The sequence below is a fragment of the Dendropsophus ebraccatus genome, chromosome 5, assembly GCF_027789765.1.
Source record: "Dendropsophus ebraccatus isolate aDenEbr1 chromosome 5, aDenEbr1.pat, whole genome shotgun sequence".
Classification (NCBI taxonomy): domain Eukaryota; kingdom Metazoa; phylum Chordata; class Amphibia; order Anura; family Hylidae; genus Dendropsophus; species Dendropsophus ebraccatus.
In genome coordinates, this window is record NC_091458.1 from 130,251,705 (window position 1) to 130,275,369 (window position 23,665).

Here is a 23,665-nt window from a genome sequence, read left to right on the forward strand (position 1 = left end):
CAAAGCAATGCCGAAGTGTTGCAGATAAGAACGAGCAGACGGCACTAAGAATAGCACATTGTCTTACCGGATCACCATCTCAATGGCCATTGTCTCTCTACAGGGACAATTAAAAAGCTTTGCTGTCGAGTTACAATGTGTCACCAAACCTGAGGTAGTGGTGTAAGACAAGACCACCATTTTATTATACTGTATACATTCAGCCAATGCATGTACTACTATAGTTCTGTACAATTTACGTGGCGTCTCTGGTCTCATCTACTGTTAGTGTTTTAGTGTTCTGGTGTTTTTATTGAAAAGCATTGCATTATTATATCAACTCAAAGTGAGCCCTGCTTTACTGTTTGTCTATTATAATAGGTGTGGTTACTAGGCCTAGCTGATCCCATTGTGAAATGAAGCCAATGGATGACTTAAAGCGACTCTGTATCCATCAACCCACCAAACCGCTAGGACCATCCGTTTCATAGGAGTAAATCCCTACCGGTCGTGTCTTTTAAAATGCGCCCAGTGCCTTAGTATAAAAATGATCTTTTAGATTGCCTTCACACGTCCGCAGCGGATTTCACGCTGCGTGTTTGCAGCGAAATCCCCTGTGGATCCTGGTAGTGTGAAGGTCTATGGGTTACATATCCGCAGTGGAATTTTCATTCCACTGCGGATATGTAACCCGGCCTGGAGCATACATTACCTGGTCCAGGCTCCTGCTTGCGTCGGGGGCCACCCAGCATCTCCCGGGAGCAAGCAGGAGCCTGGAGCAGGTGATGTATGCTCCAGGACTGCCCCCAGCCTGAAGCAAACATTACCAGCTCGGCGCCGGGGCTGTGTGAGGCTCCCCTCACTCATCAGCCAATCAGTACTGCCGTGCACTGATTGGCTCATGGGGAGCCGGGAGCTTCACACAGCCGCGGCGCCGAGCAGGTAATGTATGCTGCGGGCGGCCGGGGGTTAAAGAGTGAGTTTTCCGCTGGATCCGCAGCCGATTTCGCTGCAAATTGCAGCGTGAAATCCGCTGCAGATCTGGTACGTGTGAAGCTACCCCTAATCTGCAACGCTGTGTCATACTGGCATATCTGTGCCCCAGGTCTGTGACTCCTCTCCCAAGTCTTCCTTCCTCCCCACCCTCCTCATCATTAGGAACACCCCTACGCAGGATTTTTCCTTCTCATCACTTGTCTAAACTGCACCTGGGCTGTAGCGACACAGGCGCAGTTTAGATGAGCGATAAATAGAAATCCTGCCTGGGGGGAGGAAGGAAGGATGATGATAAGGAGGGTGGGTAGAAAGAAAGGAAAGGCGTCACAGACCTGGGGTAAAGAGACACCAGTATGACACAGCACTGCAGGTTAAAACATAATTTTTTGCTCTAACCAAGGCAGCGAGCGCATTTTAAAAGGTAAGTATTCACTCTCATCAAACGCATAGTACTAGCGATTTGATGGGGTGGATTGGTGGCTACCGTATGGCTACCGTATGGCTACCGTATGGCTACCGTATACCGTAAGGGTAAAAACACACAGGGCGGATCCCTGCCCTGTAATGTCTATGGGAAGCCATACAAAGGAGACCGTCCCGTTAAGCCCCTGCCGGCCAGAGCATATACATTACCTGCTCCGCGATCCGGCTTGCTTCAGGGGTTTCCGGGTGGCTGTCCCGCTCAGCCAATCAGTGTGCTGCCCTGCCACTGCACACTGATTGGCTGAGCGGGACGGGAAGCCAAGAATTCTGCTGCGGATTCGCCCTGTGTGTTTGTACCTTTTAAAGGTGTTAAACAGATCTTTGGTCCTGTGTGACTTTTCTTATTGTTAGGCTGCATTCACACGTTTTTGTACGGAACGTGGACGTGAAATGCCTGTAACAGACTCTTCCCCCGCCCGGGCAGCATCTGTGATATGATGCTGGGAGCGGGGGGGGGGGGCTGTACAGATATGCGCCGCACTGTAATGAATCAGCCACAGGGCTCTGTCATTACAGCGCGGTGCATATCTGTTCAGTTCCCCCGCTCCTAGCATCTTATCACAGATGCTGCCCAGGGGGGGGGGGGGGGGGGGGAGTCTGTTACAGGCATTCCACGTCCCCGTGCGAAATGTGTGAATGCAACCTTAGGCTGGGTTCACGCTACTTTTTTTCCCATCCATTACAAAAAACTGATAAAATAACGGATGAAAAAACCTCTTTTAAGTCAACTGTTGTCGCATTGAATACAACTCCTTTCATTATACAAAAAAAAAAACCAAACGCATCCTTTTTTTTTTTTTTAAATATGCAAAAATGTGGTCGCCTACATTTTTCTGTACGTTAAAAAAAAAAAAAAAAGGATGCGTTTCGATCCTTTCATTTTATAATGAAAGTCAATGGAAAAACGGATCAAAACAGTAGCACACAAATGCATTTGTCTTCTGTCGGATGAAAAAAGAAACGTAGTGTGAACCTAGCCTTAAAACCTATATTGAAAAATCTTCCAATTAATACAGATTATACATAAAGAAATTACATTAAGAATCTGATGTGATGGTGTTAATACAGTGATGTTGCCCCAGATATTATGATCTAAATGATTTAACCGAAAACTCCAAATGTCCTGATCTGAGTTTTAGGCTAGTAACTGGTTATTGGTTTTCTTCCAGGCCGGCAGTGATGGGGAGAGCATCGGGAATTGCCCCTTCTCGCAGAGACTCTTTATGATCTTGTGGCTGAAAGGAGTCGTGTTCAATGTGACAACGGTTGACTTAAAGAGGTAAGAGAGGACCATCTGTAGTCAAACAACCTTACACAAAATGTGGGCATGAATAATTTATTTGTGGGTTTTGGATAACACACATTGTCATTCACAGAGGGTATCGTATGTACGATGGTAGTATGGAGGTGTCGGGATGGTTCTTGTTTTGTAATAATTCTTTTATTGTTCTGAGGTTTAAGCTTTTGTGCAGATCTAATTGCCGGGATCTGAAATCCTAACACCTCAAACATCACACACACCTGCTCAGCAACTTCATAAGCTTATGATGAAGCGCCACATGTCGCACGCACTTGCTAGCACTGATGTCAGATGGATTGACATGCACTTCAATAGCCGTGCCGTCATCATGTCCGGGAACACAATGGGGAGGTATTACTCATACGTGACACATTATGGCTTAAAATAACTACAAGTGCTTGTGATCTCCAGCAGGGACCATGCACCAACTGCAGTCCTGTCACGTTAGAACTGTGAGGTACTTTCCTATTAATTTAGCATGGGAAAGTGTTTGTTATCCTGTGCTTTAGGCACAAAATTCAGCTACCATGGCCCCACCCCCCAATAAGACCCCCACAGGTAGCATACACTGCACATAGGATGGGGCTGCTGGTACTCGTGATGTGATCAGGCAGCTGGGGAGGGAATGTTTGTACTACAGGGCTCCTGTCTGGGCGGGCTGGGGTGCACGGTAGCTGAATTTTGTGCCTTAAGAAGAGATCCGTTCTTCCCGTGCCGGGCCTCAGCGTCGCACTGACGCACTTCTAGCTAAAGTAAAAATAAAAGTAAAAATGTTTTTATTAATAAAAAAAACCCCTCCCCTGATAAGTCCAAATCACCCCCCTTTTCCCATTTTATAAATATAAATAAACATGTCTGTTATCGCCGCGCGCGTAATTGCCCGAACTATTAATTAATCACATTCCTGATCTCGTACGGTAAACGGCGTAAGCGCAAAAAAAAATCCCAAAGTGCAAAATTGCGCATTTTTGGTCGCATCAAATCCAGAAAAAATTTAATAAAAAGCCATTAAAAAGTCTCATATGCGCAATCTAGGTACCGATAGAAAGTACACATCATGGCGCAAAAAATGACACCTCACACAGCCCCATAGACCAAAGGATAAAAGCGTTATAAGCCTGGGAAGAGCGATTTTAAGGAACATATATTTGTTGACAATGGTTTGAATTTTTTACAGGCCATCAGATAAAAGAAAAGTTATACATGTTACACATCGTTGTAATTGTAACAACTTGAGGAACATGCATAATAAGTCAGTTTTACCATAGGGTGAACGGCGTAAATGCAAAACTCCCCAAAATCAAAACAAATTCCTTTTTTTTTTTCAATTTGACAGCGCAAATTATTCAGGTTTTGCAGCATATGTTATGGAAAAATGCCTGTCATTGCAAAGTACAGTTGGTTTTGCAAAGAATAAGGGCTCATGTGAGTCTCTAGGTGAAAAAATGCAAGCGCTATGGCCTTTGAAACATAAAGTGGAAAAAGCAAAAGTGCAACAACGCAAATTGGCTTTGACCTTAAGGGGTTAATCTGACACAGGGATAGAACGGCGCCGTCATGGGGAAGCCGGTGCCACAGTCCATTTTTCGATCCATGGCCCGGTTTGCGTGTACGGCGCCGTTCTACCCACAGGTCCCGTGCCGGTGCTCAAGCACTGGAGGTAGGCCGGCCGCCCCCAGTGGGAGGGAATTCCGTCCCCTGGATAATGCCGCTCCGTTAGAATCAAAGTAGCTGCAGAATACAGGGGAGGGAATTCCCTCCCACTGGGGGGGGGGGGGGGCGGCCCACCTCCAGTGCTTGAGCTCCGGCCCGGTTCCCGTTGATAGAACGGCGCCATACACGGGAAGCGGGCCGCGGATCAAAAAACGGATTAAAGAGGAAGTACCTGGTGGTACATCCTCTTTAAGGGAAATAGCACTATATGTACATTTCCCATAATTAATGTAAATTAGGAATTTGTCTATCTTTGCTTATGTAATAACATTTGCCTGAAGTTGTCCTTAAGGTAATGCCTGTCAAGCTTTAAGGAGGAACACACAACACAGAAGAAAAGATGCGACAGAATAATTCTTTTATTGGGAATACAGGTGTGTGTGCAAAAAAATAATGTCTGGAGATGGGAGTTCCTCTTTTTAGCATTTTATAGTGACCACCTTCCTACCCAGTACGCTTCCTCAAGTAAGGCTAGGTTCACACTGCGTTTTCAGCATCCGTTTAACGGATCCGTTTTTTTTAACGTCCAGAAAAATAGGGTCAGCAACGTTTTTTGGTCCGTTTTGGTCCGCCAAAAAAAACAGATCCGTTTTTTTTTATAATGTAAGTCAATGGAAAAACGGATGCACAGAAATTAATCCGTTTTTTGCAATCCGTTTTTCATGCGTTTTTTGCAAAAAACGGATGCGTTAAACGGATGCTGAAAACACAGTGTGAACCTAGCCTAAGCAGTAATTTGTTTCCATATTTTTCAAGGCAGATAGCAGCAGAACTGTAGCCGGCAGCCATTGCTCAGAGGGAAAGAAAATAAAGTTGGCTCTAAAAATAGAGACGTAGACACAGGAAATCTTGTTAAATGTTAAGCTGAAAATGAGATGGACAGAGGGTGAGTGAGTCCACTTCAAGCCGCCTGTGCTGAATGCTTCTGTCAGATCACAGCTTTACACACAGCCTCTTGTCCTGTGCAGACTCCGCTAAGGATGATGGGAGATGCCTCTGAGGATTATGTCATAGTCTCCTTTGGGTAAAAGTTAAGATGAGATACATGGTGGAATTTCTACTGTTTGAGACAGTAACATGTTTGTATCACAGAAACATTATCATGTTATCCTTATTCTGTCCTGCAGGAAGTGGTGTATTCTTTTCAGTCTGACACAGTGCTCTCTGCTGCCACCTCTGTCCATGTCAGGTACTGTCCAGACCAGAAGCAAATCCTCATAGAAAAACTGTTCCTGTTTTGGACAGAGGTGGCAGCAGAGAGCACTGTCATACTGAAAAGAAAACAAAGTTTCCTGCAGGACATACAATAAGTATGGGAAGACTTGAGATTTTTATATAGAAGTAAATTACAAAGCATCTGGTATGAGTGTTTGATGTAACATGATGCCACAGTTCAGACACCGGTAAATGTCCAGATTGTGAAACATCAGATTAGGTGGAGAGGGTGATTAGATCAGTGCCCATCTTCTCTCTCCTATTCTGGATAGGAAGCTGGACTATATAATTGTGGTAAAGGTGAAACTTTCTTGTGTTTTTAAGAAAAACTATAAAAATTCCAATGAGCTGGCACTGGGAAGAGTCTGATATATGTGTAGCCCATAGCAGCCTTCCTCTTCTAGACACTCAGCTGTGATTGATTTATCGAAAAGAAACGGCCAGTCGTAGCTGGTGGTTATAGAAGAGGAAGCCCATCCAATATATATGATTCCTTCTCTGGGTACCAGGTCACTGAAATGCACGTGTAGCATCCAAGCATGATATATTAGAATCAATGGAGCTGCGTCATGGAGGGGAGGGGGTTTCATCACAGTGGGGGCCGGCTGGCCTGCCCCAGTACCCTGCGCCGGGCCAGTGCTCGGGAATAGACCGGTGCCGTGTGCGGGAACTGGGCGTTTGCTTAAAAAAAGGACTGCACCGCCGGCGCCCCTGTGCCAGCACTGATCCATAAAGGTAAAGCTCCCAAAGCGATGTACCTGATGTTACATTTGCTTTCATGTGGTGAGGCTTTTTCCTTAAAGGGGTAATTCAATCTAGGGGTATTTTTAGTGTATGGCCGGGGAAGGGGTGGGAATAGAAGCCGCTATCCACTTACCTCCCCAGTTCCAGCGTCTGGTCCTGGATCCCGCCGCCCCGTTCTCCCGTCCAGCCGCCGCTTCCTGGTCTGAGCGGGAGAACGTGGCGGCGCAATCCGGGAACTGGGGAGGTAAGTGGACAACTGCATCTATATCCACCCCCTCCCGGGCTATATACTAAAAATACCCCTAGTACCTCTTTGAGACAGTATGTACTAAAAACAAAAAAAACAAAAGCACCTGCAATTTTACAACTTTCATTCCAGCCATTGAGACTCATCTGCACCGATCACAGAGGATGCCTAGAACACTACTTCCATGAAATTTAAAAGGATTATTGAGGATTAGGCTAGGTTCACACTGCGTTTTTGCAATTTGTTTTTTTTCATCCGTTTTTTGCAAAACACTGATGCATTTCTGTGCTTCCGTTTTTCCATTGACTTCCATTGTAAAAGAAAAAAAACAGATCAGTTTTTTTTGACAGACACAAACATAGCTTACACTAATTTTGTGTCCGTTTAAAAAAAAACGGATCCATTTTGATCCTTTTTTTTTTTTTTTGTTTTTTTTACAATGGAAGTCAATGGAAAAATCGGATCAGAATGGATGCACACAAATGCATCCGTTTTTTTCCATCTGTTTTTTGCAAAAAAGGATGAAAAAAAAAACTGATTGCAAAACACAGTGTGAACCTAGCCTTAGGGGGAAAAAACAGCACCACCCATGTTCCCAGTTTGTGTGGGGTATTACAGCTCAGCTCAGCTCTATTCACTTCAATTGAATGAAGCTGAAAAATCACTCCCAAACTGAGGACAGAAGAGGTGCTGGGAGAAAGCAGACATATATTTTTCTAAGTCCTTTAAAAACAGCTCAGGCAAGATGGCTGCCCCCATAATAATGTATATGAAGTAGAATAAACAGACCTACAATTTGAAAAACAATTTTAGTATCTGCTTCAGGTAGCTCCGATTTTATTTCCTTATGACTGCTGTGAGACCAGCGTGATTTTCTTCCCCAGCCCCTAGAAGTAACTCTTCATGTAAATATTTACACTTTAAGTGTTTGCTGTCGTTTGGTTGGTTCCACATAAAACAACTTGACCATAATGGGACTTTAGCGAACTGAAGTGCAAGTGTTTAAGAGGAAAGGAATTTGGGTTATGAGTGTATCAAGGGGTGCCAGAAACACACAAGTGATTTCCTGTAGTTGTTTTGAGCAGAGCCATGAATCTTAATTGTAGATCTGTACTTTTTGGGGCATTTTCAAGCCTTCCTGAACCTTTGACGTTTTGGATAAAGTTTAACCTCGCTTTTTCTACCCTCATATATGTCAATTATTGGGGTGCTAAGATACTAATAGCAGATTTGCTCTTCATAAAAGATCACTAAAGTAGTACTCTTTATTTTATTTTTTTTTCTAATTTTTGTACGTTTAAATCAATGTTATACATCGGGGCCACTAGGTGTCCCCCTTCACTGCACATGTGTACAGCTGATGGCTGTCCACATTTAGTAGCAGAGAATCCTGGGGATGGCTCGCATTGTCTTGTCAGCTCTCCAGTAACACAGGACCAAGACATTTTTAACCACAAAGTAACATTATACTGACTGAATTGTTGCATAACAAAGCATATTTTAGGCATGCAGAGTTGATGATACATTAGCAAAAGTTAATAATATAATTAGCCTAAATTAATTGCCTTCAGTTGATATATAACCTGCATGATGAACCTCGTGTCCTCTTTCCACGTGTGTCTTTAAGAAAGACCAAATATTGGCAGGGACTGCAATTTGGCTATATGGATAACGTTGATGTAAACGTAAAAAACTTAGAGGATGTACCACCCGGTACATCCACTTTAACCTGAACCCACGGATCGGTCGGCGCCGGCACGGGGAAGCCGGTGCCGCGGTCCGTTTTTCGGACCACCGGCCGATTCCCGTGCACGGCGCCGTTCGATCCAGTGGTACCGGCCGGTGCTGAAGCACTGGAGGTCGGCCGGCCCGCCCCCAGTGGGAGGGAATTCCCTCCCCTGTATGACGCGGCTCCATTTATTCTAAGCGAGCCGCGTCATACAGGGGAGGGAATTCCCTCCCACTGGGGACGGGCCGGCCGACCTCCAGTGCTTCAGCACCGGCCGGTACCGCTGGATCGAACAGCGCCGTGCACGGGAACCGCGGCACCGGCTTCCCCTTGCCTGTGCCAATCGATCCGTGGGTTCAGGTTAAAGAGGATGTGTACCGGGTGGTACATTCTCTTTAAATAAATTAAGTATATTGCAAAGCTGCTTGTGATCACAACCCCTGTTGATTTTTATTTTATTTTTTTTTTTAAATTGCAACAGGTATGCTAAAACCCTATTTCTGCAGAGGTTTCTAAAAAATGTTTTAAATAAAAATGCGATAGAAAACAGGGTGGACATTGATGGAATATATTCAGATTGGGTTTTAGTTACTATTAGGGTACCACAGGGGTCAGTGTTGGGTCCACTTTTTAATATTTTTATGAATGACCTTGTAGAGGGGTTAGAGTAGAATTTCCATTTTTGCAGATGATACTAAACTGGGTACAATAATCACCACAGAGGGAGATAATATATTACAGAGGGATTTGGAGAAGCTGGAGGCTTGGGCATATAAATGGCAAATTAAGTTTAATGTTGATAAATGTAAGGTTATGCATTTGGGCTGTAGAAATAATAAGTTATGTGCTAAATAATAAAACGCTGGGTAAAACTGCTTCTGAAAAGGACCTGGGGGTATTGGTAGACAGTAAACTCAACTTTAGTGATCAGTGCCCGACAGCAGCTGCCAAAGCTAATAAAATAATGGGATGTATCAAAAGAAGCAGAGATGCTAAAGATGAGAACATAGTTTTGTCTCTTTTATAAATCACTGGTCAGACCACACATGGAATACTGTGTACAGTTTTGGGCACCGGTATATTAGAAGGACTCAGCTGAACTGGAGCAGGTTCAGAGGAGGGAAACAAAGGTCATTAAGGGAATGGGTGGGTTACAGTACAAAGACAGGTTATCAAACTTCTTAGGGGCAATCTGATTACATCTGATGTACAAATATATGAATGGACAGTACAGAGATCTTTGTAGTGATCTTTTTACTCCTAGGTCTGTAACCATGACAAGGGGGCATCCTCTACGTCTAGGTGAAACCTTCTTTCCTCATCAGCATAATTGCAGATTCTTTACTGTAAGAGCAGTGAGACTATGGAACTTTCTGCCACATGATGTCATGGCTGATTCATAAAAGTTCAAGGGAGGCCTGAATGCTATTCTTGAAAAATATAATATTACACGTTATGGGCATTAGATTTCCGGTGATACGTTGATCCAGGGATTATTCTCATTGCCATTGGAGTCGGGAAGGTTTTTGCCTTCCTCTGGATCAACACAGTAGGGTTTCCCTAGGTTGAACCTGATGGACTCTTGTTGTCTTTCAACCTTAATAACTATGTTACTATGTCAGTTGCACCCTAGAAATTATATACTGCTGCTTTGCGTAGTTAATGCGTCATTCAGCCAAAGAGCTTCCGGCAGAATAAGACCTTTTAAAGTTCTCTGAATTTAAAATATAAATCAAAGTATAAAATCTCCATTCCCTGTATAGTACCTGTCCAGGTAGATGACCCTGTGCACATCATACACAGGACTAATAAGAGTGCTTGTTGCTGACTGACAACTCAAGAGGAAATAATTTGTCGAAAATGAAAGCCAACCTATTTACGGTAATTTGGTGTTGTCAGGGGAGCTGTCGTCATGTTATCTCTGCATTGTAGAATATACTGATATCTCTAAAGAGTAGCCCTACAGCTAGAGATGGGTGAAGCCGGCTCCATTTAGCTTTAGACCCGCTGTCCGCTCCATGAAGACAGCTTTAGAAAACATGGATTCAGTACCGGAAAACATCTCCATGGCAGACAGCGGGATTTAGCAGCCAGATAGGGATGATCCGAACCGAGTTCGTACGAACCTGAACCATCCGCAATGATTACCGCTGTCTGCCCGCTTTGTGCAGCGGGCGGATCCAGCGGGAGGAACGCCTGGAAAACTGGGATACAGCCATAGCCATAGGCTGTATCCCAGTTTTCCAGGCGGTCCTCCCGCTGTATCCGCCCGCTGCACAAAGCGGGCGGACAGCGGTAATCCGATGCCGAGCGTTCAGCCGAACCCGAACCTCCGGCGGGTTCGGAGCATCCCTACAGCCAGACGTTCTGCTTTGTATAAAGCTAAACTAGGCCCGCTTCCCTCATCTTTAGATTTCCCTCTATTTTTTTTTTTTTTTTTTTTTTTTGCAGAAAACCTGCAGATTTACAAAATCTTGCGCCTGGAACGCACCCACCATTTATAACCTACAACCATGAAGTAAAGACCGATGTTAACAAGATTGAGGAGTTTTTGGAAGAAGTTCTGTGCCCTCCAAAGTAAGTGACACAAGGTTCAGAGTTTGTGATCAGATGAGATTTGATGTCCATGCCTAGAGTGGAAAAACTTAGTGTACAGTAACAGCCAGTTCCTCTGTTAATCCGGAAGTTCCCCCTCCCTCCCCCCCTCATGGTGGTAACAGTGACTTTAACCCCTAATAAATCATTATTTTTGGGGTGTGGAACCAATTGTCTGCATTGCTATGATTTCTTATGGGAAAATTTGCTTTGGTATAAGAGTGGATTAGGATTACAAGCGCGGTCCCGGAACTAATTATGGTCGTAATCCAAGGCACCACTGTATTTTTTCCCTGACACCGAAGAGTAGGTGGCTGAGGGAAACAACGTACACTCACCTCCCCGGTTCCAGTGGCAGGTCCCGCATCGCGGCGCTCCGGTTCCTGGCCACTTCCTGGTGTCTGATGCGGGCCCAAGACGTGACGTCTTAGGTCCGCTCAGCCAGTCGGTGACGGAGGCGGGATCCGTTTCAAGTCCACTCAGATCCCGCCTCCTTCACTGAGCGGCTGAGTGGACCTGAGACGTATTGTCTCGGGCCTGCGTCAGACACCAGGAAGTGGCCGGGGACCGGAGCGCCACGATGCGGGACCCACCGCTGTAACCAGGGAGGTGAGTGGACGTCGTTTCCCTCAGCCACCTACTTACCGGTGTCGGGGGAAAAAATGTTTCTATTGATAACTGATGATTTTTACCCACCCTCTGCACTCACTGGTAGATAAATAAGGGAGTCATATGTCACGTGGACGAGAACACTTTCCTTTTCTAAATCTGCTATTCCGCCAGGATACACGGACTACACCTAATTCTTAGTATTAATGGTAAGTCAGGAGGGCTTTAAAAAGGTTCCTAGTGGTCAAGGCGGGCTTAGTGGTTATCACAGTTTATCCTTGATGGGTGAAATGGTATTCTGACAACATCTATGACATAATTGTGTGAGATTTTGTTTTTACATATCAAGATAATAACTTTTATATGATTTTAAACATGTAACTATTTCAGGTACCGCAAACTGGCAGCAAAGCACCCAGAATCTAACACGGCTGGCATGGACATATTTGCCAAGTTTTCAGCATATATCAAGAACTCCCGACCAGACACCAATGAAGGTAACTGTCCGTATGCATTACATTATTGGATAACCTAGCTAGGATTGGCGGGTATAACCAGCAGTTATCTAATGTATATGGTAAAATTTTGGCTCGGCTATGATTTCAGTGTAAATTCCAGAGTATTTATGTTCTGATTTGTCCAAAGTATTTAAAGTCCTTTTCAATATGCAATATAAGTATTTGTTAGTATACAAATGAGGTTCAAAAACTAAGGGGGTGTTCCCCAGCATGGCAAAAGCCCAAGTAAGCCCAGTGTATGTTGTCTGTCTAGTAGCTGTCTGTCAAATGAGATATGGTCAAATTCAAGAGGGTACAGAGGCAAGGGGAGATGAACTGGGCTCTTGCCTTGCTGGGGAACACCCCTGGGCTTTTGAGCCTTATTTACATTTTAACAAAAAGGCTTATATCTCAGTGTTGTAAAGGACTATGGAAATAAAAATACATTCCTGTTTTCCTGCTGACAGGTCAGCTTTTCAAACCTTCCATCAGTGTGCTCGTCGCATGCTTTCAACTTTAATAAAAGTTCTAATGTCACCCCCCTTACTCTGTGTGGTTCTCCATACCATCCATGAGCTTAGAAGTTTAACATTTGATATATACCTGAGCGGTCCTGCTCAGTCAATCAGTGCACATCCTCACACGGATTGGCTGAGTGGGACCCTTAGGTGCAGCCGCGGCGCCCAGCAGGTAATGTTTGTTGCGGGGGTTTAAAGGGGCTGGCGTCTACATACTCTCAGCAGAATGAAAATCCCCCCCTGCGGATATGTCACCCCTTTGAAAATCACAGTAGCAGGATTTGCAGTGGATTTAGGGTTAGTGATTTTTAAAAGCTTAAAAATGAGTCACCAGTGTAACCAGGTGGTAGGGAAAGCTAATCGTATGCTGGGCTGTATAGCTACTGGTATAACCAGATCCCGCCGTATAGAGATCTAGTGAGATCACTTCTGGAATACTGTGTCCAGTTCTGGAGACCTTACCTACAAAAAGGATATTGCTAAAATAGAACGGGTCCAAAGAAGGGCTACAATGATGGAGGGTCTCAGGCATAAAACATATATCAGGAAAGACTTATGGATTTTAAACTGTATAGTCTGGAGGGAAAGGGGGGACATGATCGAAACCTTTGAATGTGTTAAAGGACTAAATAAGGTTCAAGAGGTAAGTGTTTTTAAAAAAAAACACAGGAATAAGGGGCTACAATCTGAGGTTACTTGGGGGGGAAAGGTCAGAACAAGACAAGAAAATATTACTTTACTGAAAGAGTAGCAGATGCCTGGAACAAACTTCCAGCAACGTAGTAGTTGGTAAATCTACAAAAACAGAATGTAAACCTGCCTGGTTTACATATATCTGTCTAAGATATTAGGAAAGGAACTCCAAAAATGGCGGACTAGATGCACCAAGTGGTCTTTTCTGCTGACAATCTTCTATGTTTCTGTGTTGCACAGTCCGTCAAGGAAGTTCCGTTCCTATTGTTACACTGCCCTCTGCTGTTCTGTGACTGTAGTTTTTTTTTTTTTTAAAGCACTAGAACGAGGATTGCTGAAAACCCTACAGAAGCTCGATGACTACATGAACTCACCGTTACCTGATGAAATTGATGAAAATAGTATTGAGGATGTTTCAGTCTCCAACCGCAAATTCTTAGATGGTGACGATATGACCTTAGCTGACTGTAACCTTTTGCCAAAACTTCATATAGTAAAGGTACAAAAAAAAATGGAGTTGGAACTAGGTTGTTTGTTTTTTTTTTACTTTACTTGCCAGCTAACCTTTACTTTTTTTATTGTATTATTATTATTTTATTTATTATTATATTATTTATTTTATTTATTATTATTATTTTATTATGATTAATTTTTTTTTTTTGTTTTATATATTTTTATACAGGTGGTGACCAAAAAGTACAGAAACTTCGATATCCCCAAATCAATGACCGGGATCTGGAGATATCTGAGCAATGCCTATAGCAGAGATGAGTTCATCAACACTTGTCCGTGCGACCGAGAAATAGAAATAGCATATGCAGACGTAGCGAAGAGGCTCACCAAGTGAACTGTGCTTTGTAACCAGACGGGGCCTTAATCCACAAAGGATCTTCTCTGAAGATTCTTATGGGCAAAATAGGTGTTTTTTTGTTTTTTGTATTTTTTGTTTTTTTTCCTTCCAAAAAATTTTTTTACCCAGTGCAAAACAAAGACCGAAGTAAGCTGAACAATTTAGTTTACTTTCCCTTTTGGCACAGATTTTTTTTTTTGTCTTGTTTGTTTTTTGTGATCAATGGTTTTAAGTTAATAAAAAAAAAAAGTGGCAAAATATATGCAACCCCCTCCAGGAAATCTTCAAGTGACATGATAACCTGGATAGATTAGATATTTCTGTTCAATTCTCTAACCCGCAGTCACTAACCGTCCATATAGATTAGTTGCAGCGCCATACTAGTTCTCATCTTTTACACTTTTCAAGGTGCCATCATGACATAATAATCTGTAAACCATCAGATTATTGCATTTCGCTAGTTTACTAGAAATATATTTATCCCGATAACTAGAAAGATGATATATTGTTTCTTTAATATTTTACAGCGTATACATAATATTTAGAGCTTGCCATAACTGCTTGCACACCTGCATCTGGATTTTGACATCGTATCCTGCCGTCCATTAAAGATGATGGTTATACTTAGGCGTGTGAAACAGAGCAGAGCTAGCGGTTTGTGGCGGTATCTCTGAAAATTAATAGAATGTTATTAGCGTCTACAAAGAGCTTTGTACTAGAAATGTGGCAGGAGCCAGGGGGCAAATTGTTCCCCTAAAGGATAAAGGACCACCCCCATTGCATCTAATGCCCTCATATACATAAAAATAAAGGATTACGAATACTCAATAACCGCGTAGCACATTGACCTAATAAAGAAACGTGCAACCTCCCTGTCCCCTGCCCTGTTAGACCCTATATGCAGGGTAGAATTGTCTAACTTAGATAGATTTCCTTTAAGGAAAACATATGTACAGATGTTTTGCTACAATTGATTTTTTTCTATATTAAGGTGCGTTCACACTGAGGAAAAGAGGTGGAAATTCCGAGTGGAATCCCCACTGCAGACTCAATTCTTTCAGGGGACAGCGAAGGCACCCTAAACTTAACATTAAAACAGGTGGGAGTCCACGGCGGGGATTCTGCTCGGAGTTTCTGCCTCTTTTCCTTAGTGTGAATGCATCCTTACATTAGAATAATTTTCATTTTTCCCCAAGTAGGACTCAAGTAACGACGATCAGCAGAAATATCTGTTTATAAGTAGCTTATTGGTTGTACCATCCAAATAACTGGCGAGTCTATTTGCATATTATTTAGCAATAGTTACTAAACCGCCAGTCTAGTTTATGCTTTTGAGCTAACACTAACTTTTTTTTTTTTTATTTTACATAACAGCATGTTTAATGTCTATGTAATCTACAGCAATGCACCAAAGGATTTCACAAGTTTAATTTTTGAGTAATAGAGTACTAACAGTACAAAGTTTGTAAAGTTTCAGATATTCATGTTTTGTCCCTATGTTTGAAAAAAAAAAAATTAAATCCACTTTGTTTTGGTCTTAGAATACTAAAAAAAAAGTAAAAATAAAAGTCTGTTATAAGGGCTGTGCAAAATTGTACTAAAACTAAAATTAGCACGAGGGCTTTATTCGCCCAAGAAGTTACCTTTTAGATATATCTGACAATTTATGTATACTTTTTCTGTAGTGCATAGACATTTGACCTAATATCTCGTATGTCAAAGACTTTGTATATAATGGAAATACTTAAATGGGTTTCCAGGATTAGAACGAAGGATCTGCTTTTATACCAGAAAAGGCACCAATGTTTAGAAGAAAAAGCTGAAATATCCAGCAAAGCTCACGGGCAAGAGTGGTGCTGTCTCTAAAATCCAACCAGACCTGACCTTCTAATCATGGAAAACCTATTTAAGGAACTTGTCCTCGAATGAGGGCTTATGTCGATGTCCCACTCCACTAAACTAATGGGTGCAACATCAACCCACTACATAGGGAGCTAGAAAAAGTTAACGCTATCCCCAACTCCTTGTAAACAGCAGGAACCCTCTGTATATAAGGTGACACCCCTAAAGGGAAGCATGTTGTCACCACTTGTATCTGCGACTAATGGAAGGGGCATACTTTAAAAGCTATTATCCTACCCCTAACTATAGATTTGAGCAGTGCCTGGATGTTGAGAATGTTTCATTGTTAATTTTGTAAAATGATGTACAATTTTTGTTGAATGTTTTTGCTATGATGCCATTCCACACAATGTATAGCAGTGTCCATGTATTTTGTTAAAGGGATCCTGTCAGTAGGCCTTGCTTTTTGGCCAGGGCTTTTTATGTCCTGTAAACCAGACATTTCTTATAGATTCCCCCTCTAAAAGCAATTGTGATCGCTGGGTAGTTTGTTTTCCGATAGAGACTGCCCTTAAATCAGCTGCTTAGGATCCAGAATAAATAGATATTTACCCATAGACAGAGCTTCTCCTGTCCATTGGCAAACAGCAGTTTTTATTTCACCTCCCCCCTTTTGAGATGTGAAGGAGTGGGTCTTATAAATACAATGATCAGCCAATGACAACGATCATCGGCTGATCTTTGATATAGGTTTAAACCCATAATTGTCGGGCGCCTACCGCGCATTGCTATGTGTAATAGCGGTGCGCGGCCGCCGGCTGACTATACATTACCTGTCCAGGCTGCAGGGCTCCTCTTGCGGTCTTTTTTTCTCCCTGGGTCCTACGCGCTTTAGAGCACGAAAGTACTCTCCAGCTCGCTTGATTACTTTTAAACCTTTATTGTATAATGTTTAAAAGGCCGACGCGTTTCGGGCTCTCTTGCCCTTATTCATGGCTCTCTGTCAGGAGGTCCCAAGACGACCCATGAATTAAGAAGTCGTCACCCAAAATATAAGGGGGGACTATTCCCTGTCCATGCCCTACAATGATAAAGGAGAAAGGTGAGCAGAGTGGCGTCAGTAGCCCCGCCACAAGGACTTAGGGATTGTAGGGCATGGACAGGGAATAGTCCCCCCTTATATTTTGGGTGACGACTTCTTAATTCATGGGTCGTCTTGGGACCTCCTGACAGAGAGCCATGAATAAGGGCAAGAGAGCCCGAAACGCGTCGGCCTTTTAAACATTATACAATAAAGGTTTAAAAGTAATCAAGCGAGCTGGAGAGTACTTTCGTGCTTATACCTTGTTGGATGCCCTTGGGTCCGGGGGTTTTTTCTCGCGTGCTCGTGGAGAGGCATACAGCTATAATAAGAACACCACATTCCATCTAAAGGGACTTTTTTGTTGTGAGTGCTGACCACTCTTTGTTTTTTGCGCGCTTTAGAGCAGCCTGTCTCAACTGACAGGCCCTTCAGCCAATCACTGGCTGGGACCGCCGCGGCCAGTGATTGGCTGAGCGGCCTGTCAGCTGAGACAGGCCGCTCTGAAGTTGGCGCGTGCAGGACCCGGGGAGAAGACGACCGCAAGAGGAGTCCTGCCGCCTGGACAGGTAATATATAAAGTTAAGCAAGGGCTGCAAGGACATCGGTAACTATGTCCTTGCAGCCCTTGTTAAACGATAATCGGGCCGTGTAATAGGCCCAGTAAATGAGTGACGATTTAGCGGATAGGCGCTCGTTTACAGTTATCGGGCCATGTAATAGGACCCTTAGTCCCTATTAACAAGTGTGGGTGATACCGCACCTGCACACAATGTCCATTAGCCACAACATTGAAAACACTGTGGGCTATTTGCCCGCATGCCAAGATTGAGACCCACCCCTCCATGCCCAAGACGTAGAATCGCAAGAAGTAATTGCTGGGGAGCAGAAAGCTTCAGTGGTCCTCTGCTTCTCGAACAACCCCTTTAATGTAAGCGACTGCCTACTATGGCAGAATTTGTAAGCTAAAAGAAGAATTAGAGCATAAGCCCAGAAAAAAAAATCTATGGAACCTTTTCATGTCTACAGATGCTGAAGCAAAGTACTGAATTAATACTTCCATGTGAAAGGGAACCAAAACATCTAGCGGTTTCGTGGTAGCGTTTGTATACAGTGCAAAATATAGTTAGGGTCGGCTGACAGGGAGTTGTTAGGAAGAGCAATGGCAGCAATGTACACACTTGTAAAGCAATAAATATATGAACCTATTTGTATATGGGACAGGTTGCTACCTGGCTGTTATCGTTCATTTACTTATCTTCAGGGATTTATAAGACTGTTTTATGCTTTTATGTTACATTTTTACCTAAAAAGTGTCCTTTACTGATTCTTGTATAATGGTTTGAGAGAAAAACCATCTGTTTAGACTGGTTTATTTTTACTGTCATGTTGCTTTTTGATATTTTTACAAGAAAATACAGTGGACCTTTTTAAATATACATTTTTGTCCACCTCGGTTTTAACACAATGTTTAAAAGTTGTTGTTTTTGTTGTTTGTTTTTTCACAGTGTATACTTTTTAACTTCAATGTGGCATTTTCAAGTTGCAAAAATTGTACTGTACAGTTTATTTGACTTTTATATGTAAAAGTAAAAAAAAAAATTTTTTTCTGAAAAAGAAAACCTAAGGCTTTGTCTGTCCTGTAGTTATTTAATTGTAAGTTTTATATTTAGTCCAAACACAAAAGAGAAAAATGTTGTGTGATGTATCATATTGTCTTCTCTTCTGTCCTTGTCTGAAACCTACTGCTACTATGGTAATATACAATTTTTTTTATCCCTTTAGTACACACTGCATAATTGAAATAAAATGGTCTATACATAAAGATAGTCAACCCTAGAATATTGTTGCGTATGCTGCATATGGCATGTAAGCAATATAAAGGGGTTGTCTAGGATTTTATTCAGTGTGTGGTTATAGTGATACATATCTAATGGTATTAATTAGAGTTGAGCAAACTTTGAGCATGCTCTGGTTTCTCTGAACCCAAGAGTGTAGCATTTTATTCCTGGTTTGCCACTTTATAGTAAGATTGCTCAGTGTACAATATTAGTAAGTGTACTCACTGTATATACTGACAGCAGCTCCCTGTGTACCTCATAGAGCTAAAATCAGACTTCCCTCCTCCAGGCTGTCCTGTCCTACTCTGTGGTGAGTCTGTCCATAAGATGGCCGACATGGAGGAGCATGTGACCATGCCCCCCCCCCCAAGTCTCCACCACTGAGCCTTATATGCCTCTGAAGGACACGGGGTGGGGCATGGTCACATGCTCCTCCATGTCAGTCATCTTATGGAAAGACTCACCACAGGGCAGGACAGCACAGCCTGGATGAGGGGAGTCTGATTTTAGTTCTATGAGGTACACAGGGAGCTGCTGTCAGTATATACAGTGAGTACACTTACTAATACTGTACACTAAACAATTTAACTATAAAGTGGACCTCATAGAATTTAACTATAAAGTGGACCCCATGCCCAAATATTAGCCAAGTGTATTTAAGAAAGTGTTAGCACTAAGATACGTCTACCACACAAGCAGCTTGTAGAATCCCAGTTAACTACTTAATATCTTCACAAAAAGAAAACTCTTTAAATCACTTCCTAAAGGTTATGTTTGAATTGAGGATTACAGTCAATTTTACAGAATATATGATCTCATTGCTCATAGCATGACTTGTCCATTTGTGTTTGTTTTTTTTTGTTTTTTCTTTAGCCAGTCACACTAAGAAATTGCTTCAGTTTTGTTTGTTACAACTTTCTCTTATCAACAAATAAAATTTAGGTTTTGATGAGGTCTGTGTCTTCTGAAGTTTATAGCAAACTATTACAGAATGTGTAGATCCAATGCCAGTACACCTTTTTTTTTTTTTTTTTTTTTTTAAGTTTTATTTTTCCAGCTTCATAAAACATTCCAAATAATACACATTACTATTTTCTTAGCGATCATTAGGCACCCATCTATATTTGATACAGCCCTGAGAAGTGCTGTTTCTGGAAGAAAGAGGCCATGTTTTCTAACCCTTTAATTCCTTTATATTAAATGTATATGCCAATGTTAACAAGCCCTGACAATGTAACTATTTTGAGTCTGAAACTGGTACCTCATCAGGTGTGATGGTAATAAACCTCTTTCCAGGTAATACTCTTACCATAGGTAGACTGGTATTGGCCAGAATTATATCTAAATAACTGTTTTTTATATTGTCAAAGAATGGCAAACATTGTATGGGCTTAGTTATAGCAGCACACTGCAATGCTATAATGCAATGCAATGAAAACTGGAGAGAGAATAGGAATTCTTTGAGCTGTGTATTATAATTGTAAAGTGCTGCAGAATCTGTTGGCGCTATATAAATAAAAATTATTATTATTGTTTTGGACTGGGAGCAGCCAATCACATTGCCAGTGTGTCTGCTCTCATGATTACTAAGGCCAAAACTGTGCAAAGCCACAATGTATTGCATTTACATGACAAGTAATGACAATTTTGTACCACTTTAGAGTTACACATCAGTTGCTACCTGTAGCCTCATCCTAAGGCCTGTTTCACATGAGTATAGGAGTGTATAGGTATTTCATCCATATTTCTGTACAGTAAATCTTTTAATTTTCGACCTAGTAGAAAGTCAATGGATAAGTCCGGCGAATTTTTTTTTGAACGTATTGTATTGCGTCCCCCCAATATACACTTATTACGGGAAATGCACATGAAGTGCATTTTTCCCTGCACTTACTACTGCATCAAGGCTTCACTTCCTGAATAAAATGGTGATGTCACTTCCTGGATAACATGGTGATGTCACGACCCGACTCCCAGAGCTGTGCGGGCTATGGCTGCTGGAGAGGATGATGGCAGGGGAACACTGAGGGACACAGGGCACTGGAGGGACACTGAGCACCCCCTACCATCATCCTCTCCAGCAGCCACAGCCCGCACATTTCCGGGAGTCGGGTCGTGACATCACCATGTTATCCAGGAAGTGACATCACCATGTTATCCAGGAAGTGACATCACCATTATATCCGGGAAGTGAAGCCTTGATGCAGTAGTAAGTGCAGGGAAAAAGCACTTTAGAAGCATTTCCCATAATAAGTGTATATTGGGGATTTGTGTAACTTTTTAGGGGACAATACAATACTTTAATGAAAAATTTTTTTGCCGGACTTCTCCTTTAAATTACACTTTGAAAAATAGATGGAAATACTATTGAAATATGGAAGTGATCAAATAGAGATTTATCAATATCCAAAATCCAAATCCCTTTTCAAAGACTTTAGTATACTTTGTTTATTATATTTCAGCACCCCACCGACTCCCCCCCGCCTTCCTACACTTTTTACATTTTAACATTAGGTATGTATTACATTAGGGGAATTAAACTTTGTGGAAGGATTTATTGTATACCATTTACTTTATTACACAATAAATGGTCAGTATTCTAGTTTAACCAGTAGAGGGAGCAAAAGCCTAACCTGTGTATTACTCTTTCCCACTGCATCCAGTGATTTTTCTGAGACATTCCCATCTCAGCTGCCTATTCATTTATGGTTAAACTATTTTGTTGCCTGTTTAGAGTAAACAAATAAAAAAAAAAAAATTATGGCTGAGCTGCTACTGCATCAGCGGTAAAGGGATACAGAGTGATACAGCTTTTGCTGGACTGTCCCGTATTAAACAGTGTTTAGTAATAGTAGTAGTAGTTGAGCTGCTTCAGCATGAACAAAAATATAAGAACACAGAAATGTAATGTTTATATACATACTGTACTCTTAAGTCCCCCTATAGTAGATGGTCCACTTTGTAGTCCCTCCTTCAGTATATGGCCCCTCATGTGTAGTCCCCCCTTTAGTAGATGCCCCCTGTGTGAGTTCCACCTTTGGTACATGGCCCCCTGTGTAGTTTCCCCCTTTAGTACATGGCCCCCTGTGTAGTCCCCCCTTTAGTACATTGCCCTGATAATTAAAAAATGAAAAAATAAATAACAAGCTCACTAGTGGCTGGAAACACTATGGTTTGTTATCGATGGGGGTAAGGACAACATAGATGCAAAAGTGGACGAATATAAAATTTGGTCTTTTTAACAGTTGGTTTACTCATTTATTTATTTATTTTTTAATCCTTATTCTTGCTTGACTTATTCATATTAGCACAAGGGCCCTGTGGTTGTGTTATATTCCATTGTTGAGTTTCATAAGAAAAATGTGTCATCAAATGCGACAGATGAGTAATCTGCTAGCTCTACTCCTCCTTTGTAGTTTCTTGTAAGATATTGTCAAATTTGACCAGGGCTGATGACTTCATCCAGGTGGAACAGCAAAACAGTATTGTTCTTACGGAGTGATCTGAAGACATCTATCCGTGACTTTAAGCCTAGGTTTTCATGGTAATTATGATCTAATAATAATAATTTTATAGACTTTAATTTGGCACATTATTAAAACAGCCAAATTCTTTCCCTATTTTATGGATGTATTTTGCTTTGTTGTGTGTAAACCTAGCCTAAAAATGCCTTTTATTTAACACTTTCATGACCCGGAGGCTTTAAAAGTCTGTGAGCTACAGTATGAACCTTGTACAGAGCTGCAGATAACAGCAGTTAGGTCACACTGAGTCAAAATAGACTGTCCCTGGGTCTCCTATGAATGCAGTTTAATAACATTTAAAACTGCACATTTTATGACGCTTTTATAATTCATAAAAAGGCTGTCACAGGAAACCCAGGTACAGTCAGTTTTGGTTTGGTATGACCTAACTGCTGTGTGAGGTATAGACAAGCTTCCTTTAAAAGGGCACTCTGACATGAAGTAAAAAAAAAAAAAAAAAAAATTGAAATTCCCAGAATGCTTTGCTTTCCCTAAGCTAATCACAGTCCTCCCAACCTGCCAGTTCCCGACCCAAAGCTGTAGCAGATTCTTTCATTCCACTAAAAACCAATCAGTGAGGTTGAAGCACCTGCTGCATTTATTCCCTGTCTGCTCTGGGGCATCATTGTTTCCAATAAAGAAATATCTTCATTGTTTACAGAGAGAGAATCTGGGGAGCTGATGACAATACACAGTTTGTAGTTCTTCTATTTTCAACTTCCTGTCTAATAAATCATGCAAAAGCACACTGAAGCCAGTTAGGGATAACACTATATTAGTAAGTGCTTATTGTAGCCACTTTTGGTGGTGGACAGGGGACAGCATGGGCACCCTGACAAGTCTGCTAAGCAGCAACATACACAACAAGCTGATATACACAGTGGCCAAAATTTATCAATCTGAGACTAAAATCAGACACATTTTGGACAAATAGCAACCAATCACAGCTTGGACCTCAAGGTGTTACATGCATAATAAAAAAAAAAATAATTGAGATGCCAACAAATTTTGAACAAATAGTTTTTAATCATGGCCTAACCATATCTACCATAGTGCAATCTGGTTTAAAGGGGTACTCCGGGCTGGGGTTATTTTTAGGGTATGGCCGGGGAGTGGGTGAGTATAGAAGCCGTCCCCGGTTCCAGCGCCGGGTCCCAGATCACGCCTCCCCGTTCTTCCGTCTGGCTGTCGCTTCCTGGTCTGAGCTGC

At 42.1% G+C, this 23,665-nt stretch overlaps 1 protein-coding gene across 1 annotated transcript in view; it reads left to right on the forward strand.

The window, feature by feature from the left end:
* CLIC4 (chloride intracellular channel 4) overlaps window positions 1-14,260 on the forward strand; it is a 32,184-nt gene extending 17,924 nt beyond the window's left edge. The window contains exons 2-6 of the mRNA XM_069971264.1: window positions 2,628-2,737; window positions 10,858-10,983; window positions 12,001-12,107; window positions 13,636-13,817; window positions 14,001-14,260. Coding sequence (XP_069827365.1) covers window positions 2,628-2,737; window positions 10,858-10,983; window positions 12,001-12,107; window positions 13,636-13,817; window positions 14,001-14,165 — 690 coding nt within the window. The 3' untranslated portion in view covers window positions 14,166-14,260. The remainder of the gene's footprint in view (window positions 1-2,627; window positions 2,738-10,857; window positions 10,984-12,000; window positions 12,108-13,635; window positions 13,818-14,000) is intronic.
* The last annotated feature ends 9,405 nt before the right edge of the window (window positions 14,261-23,665 follow it).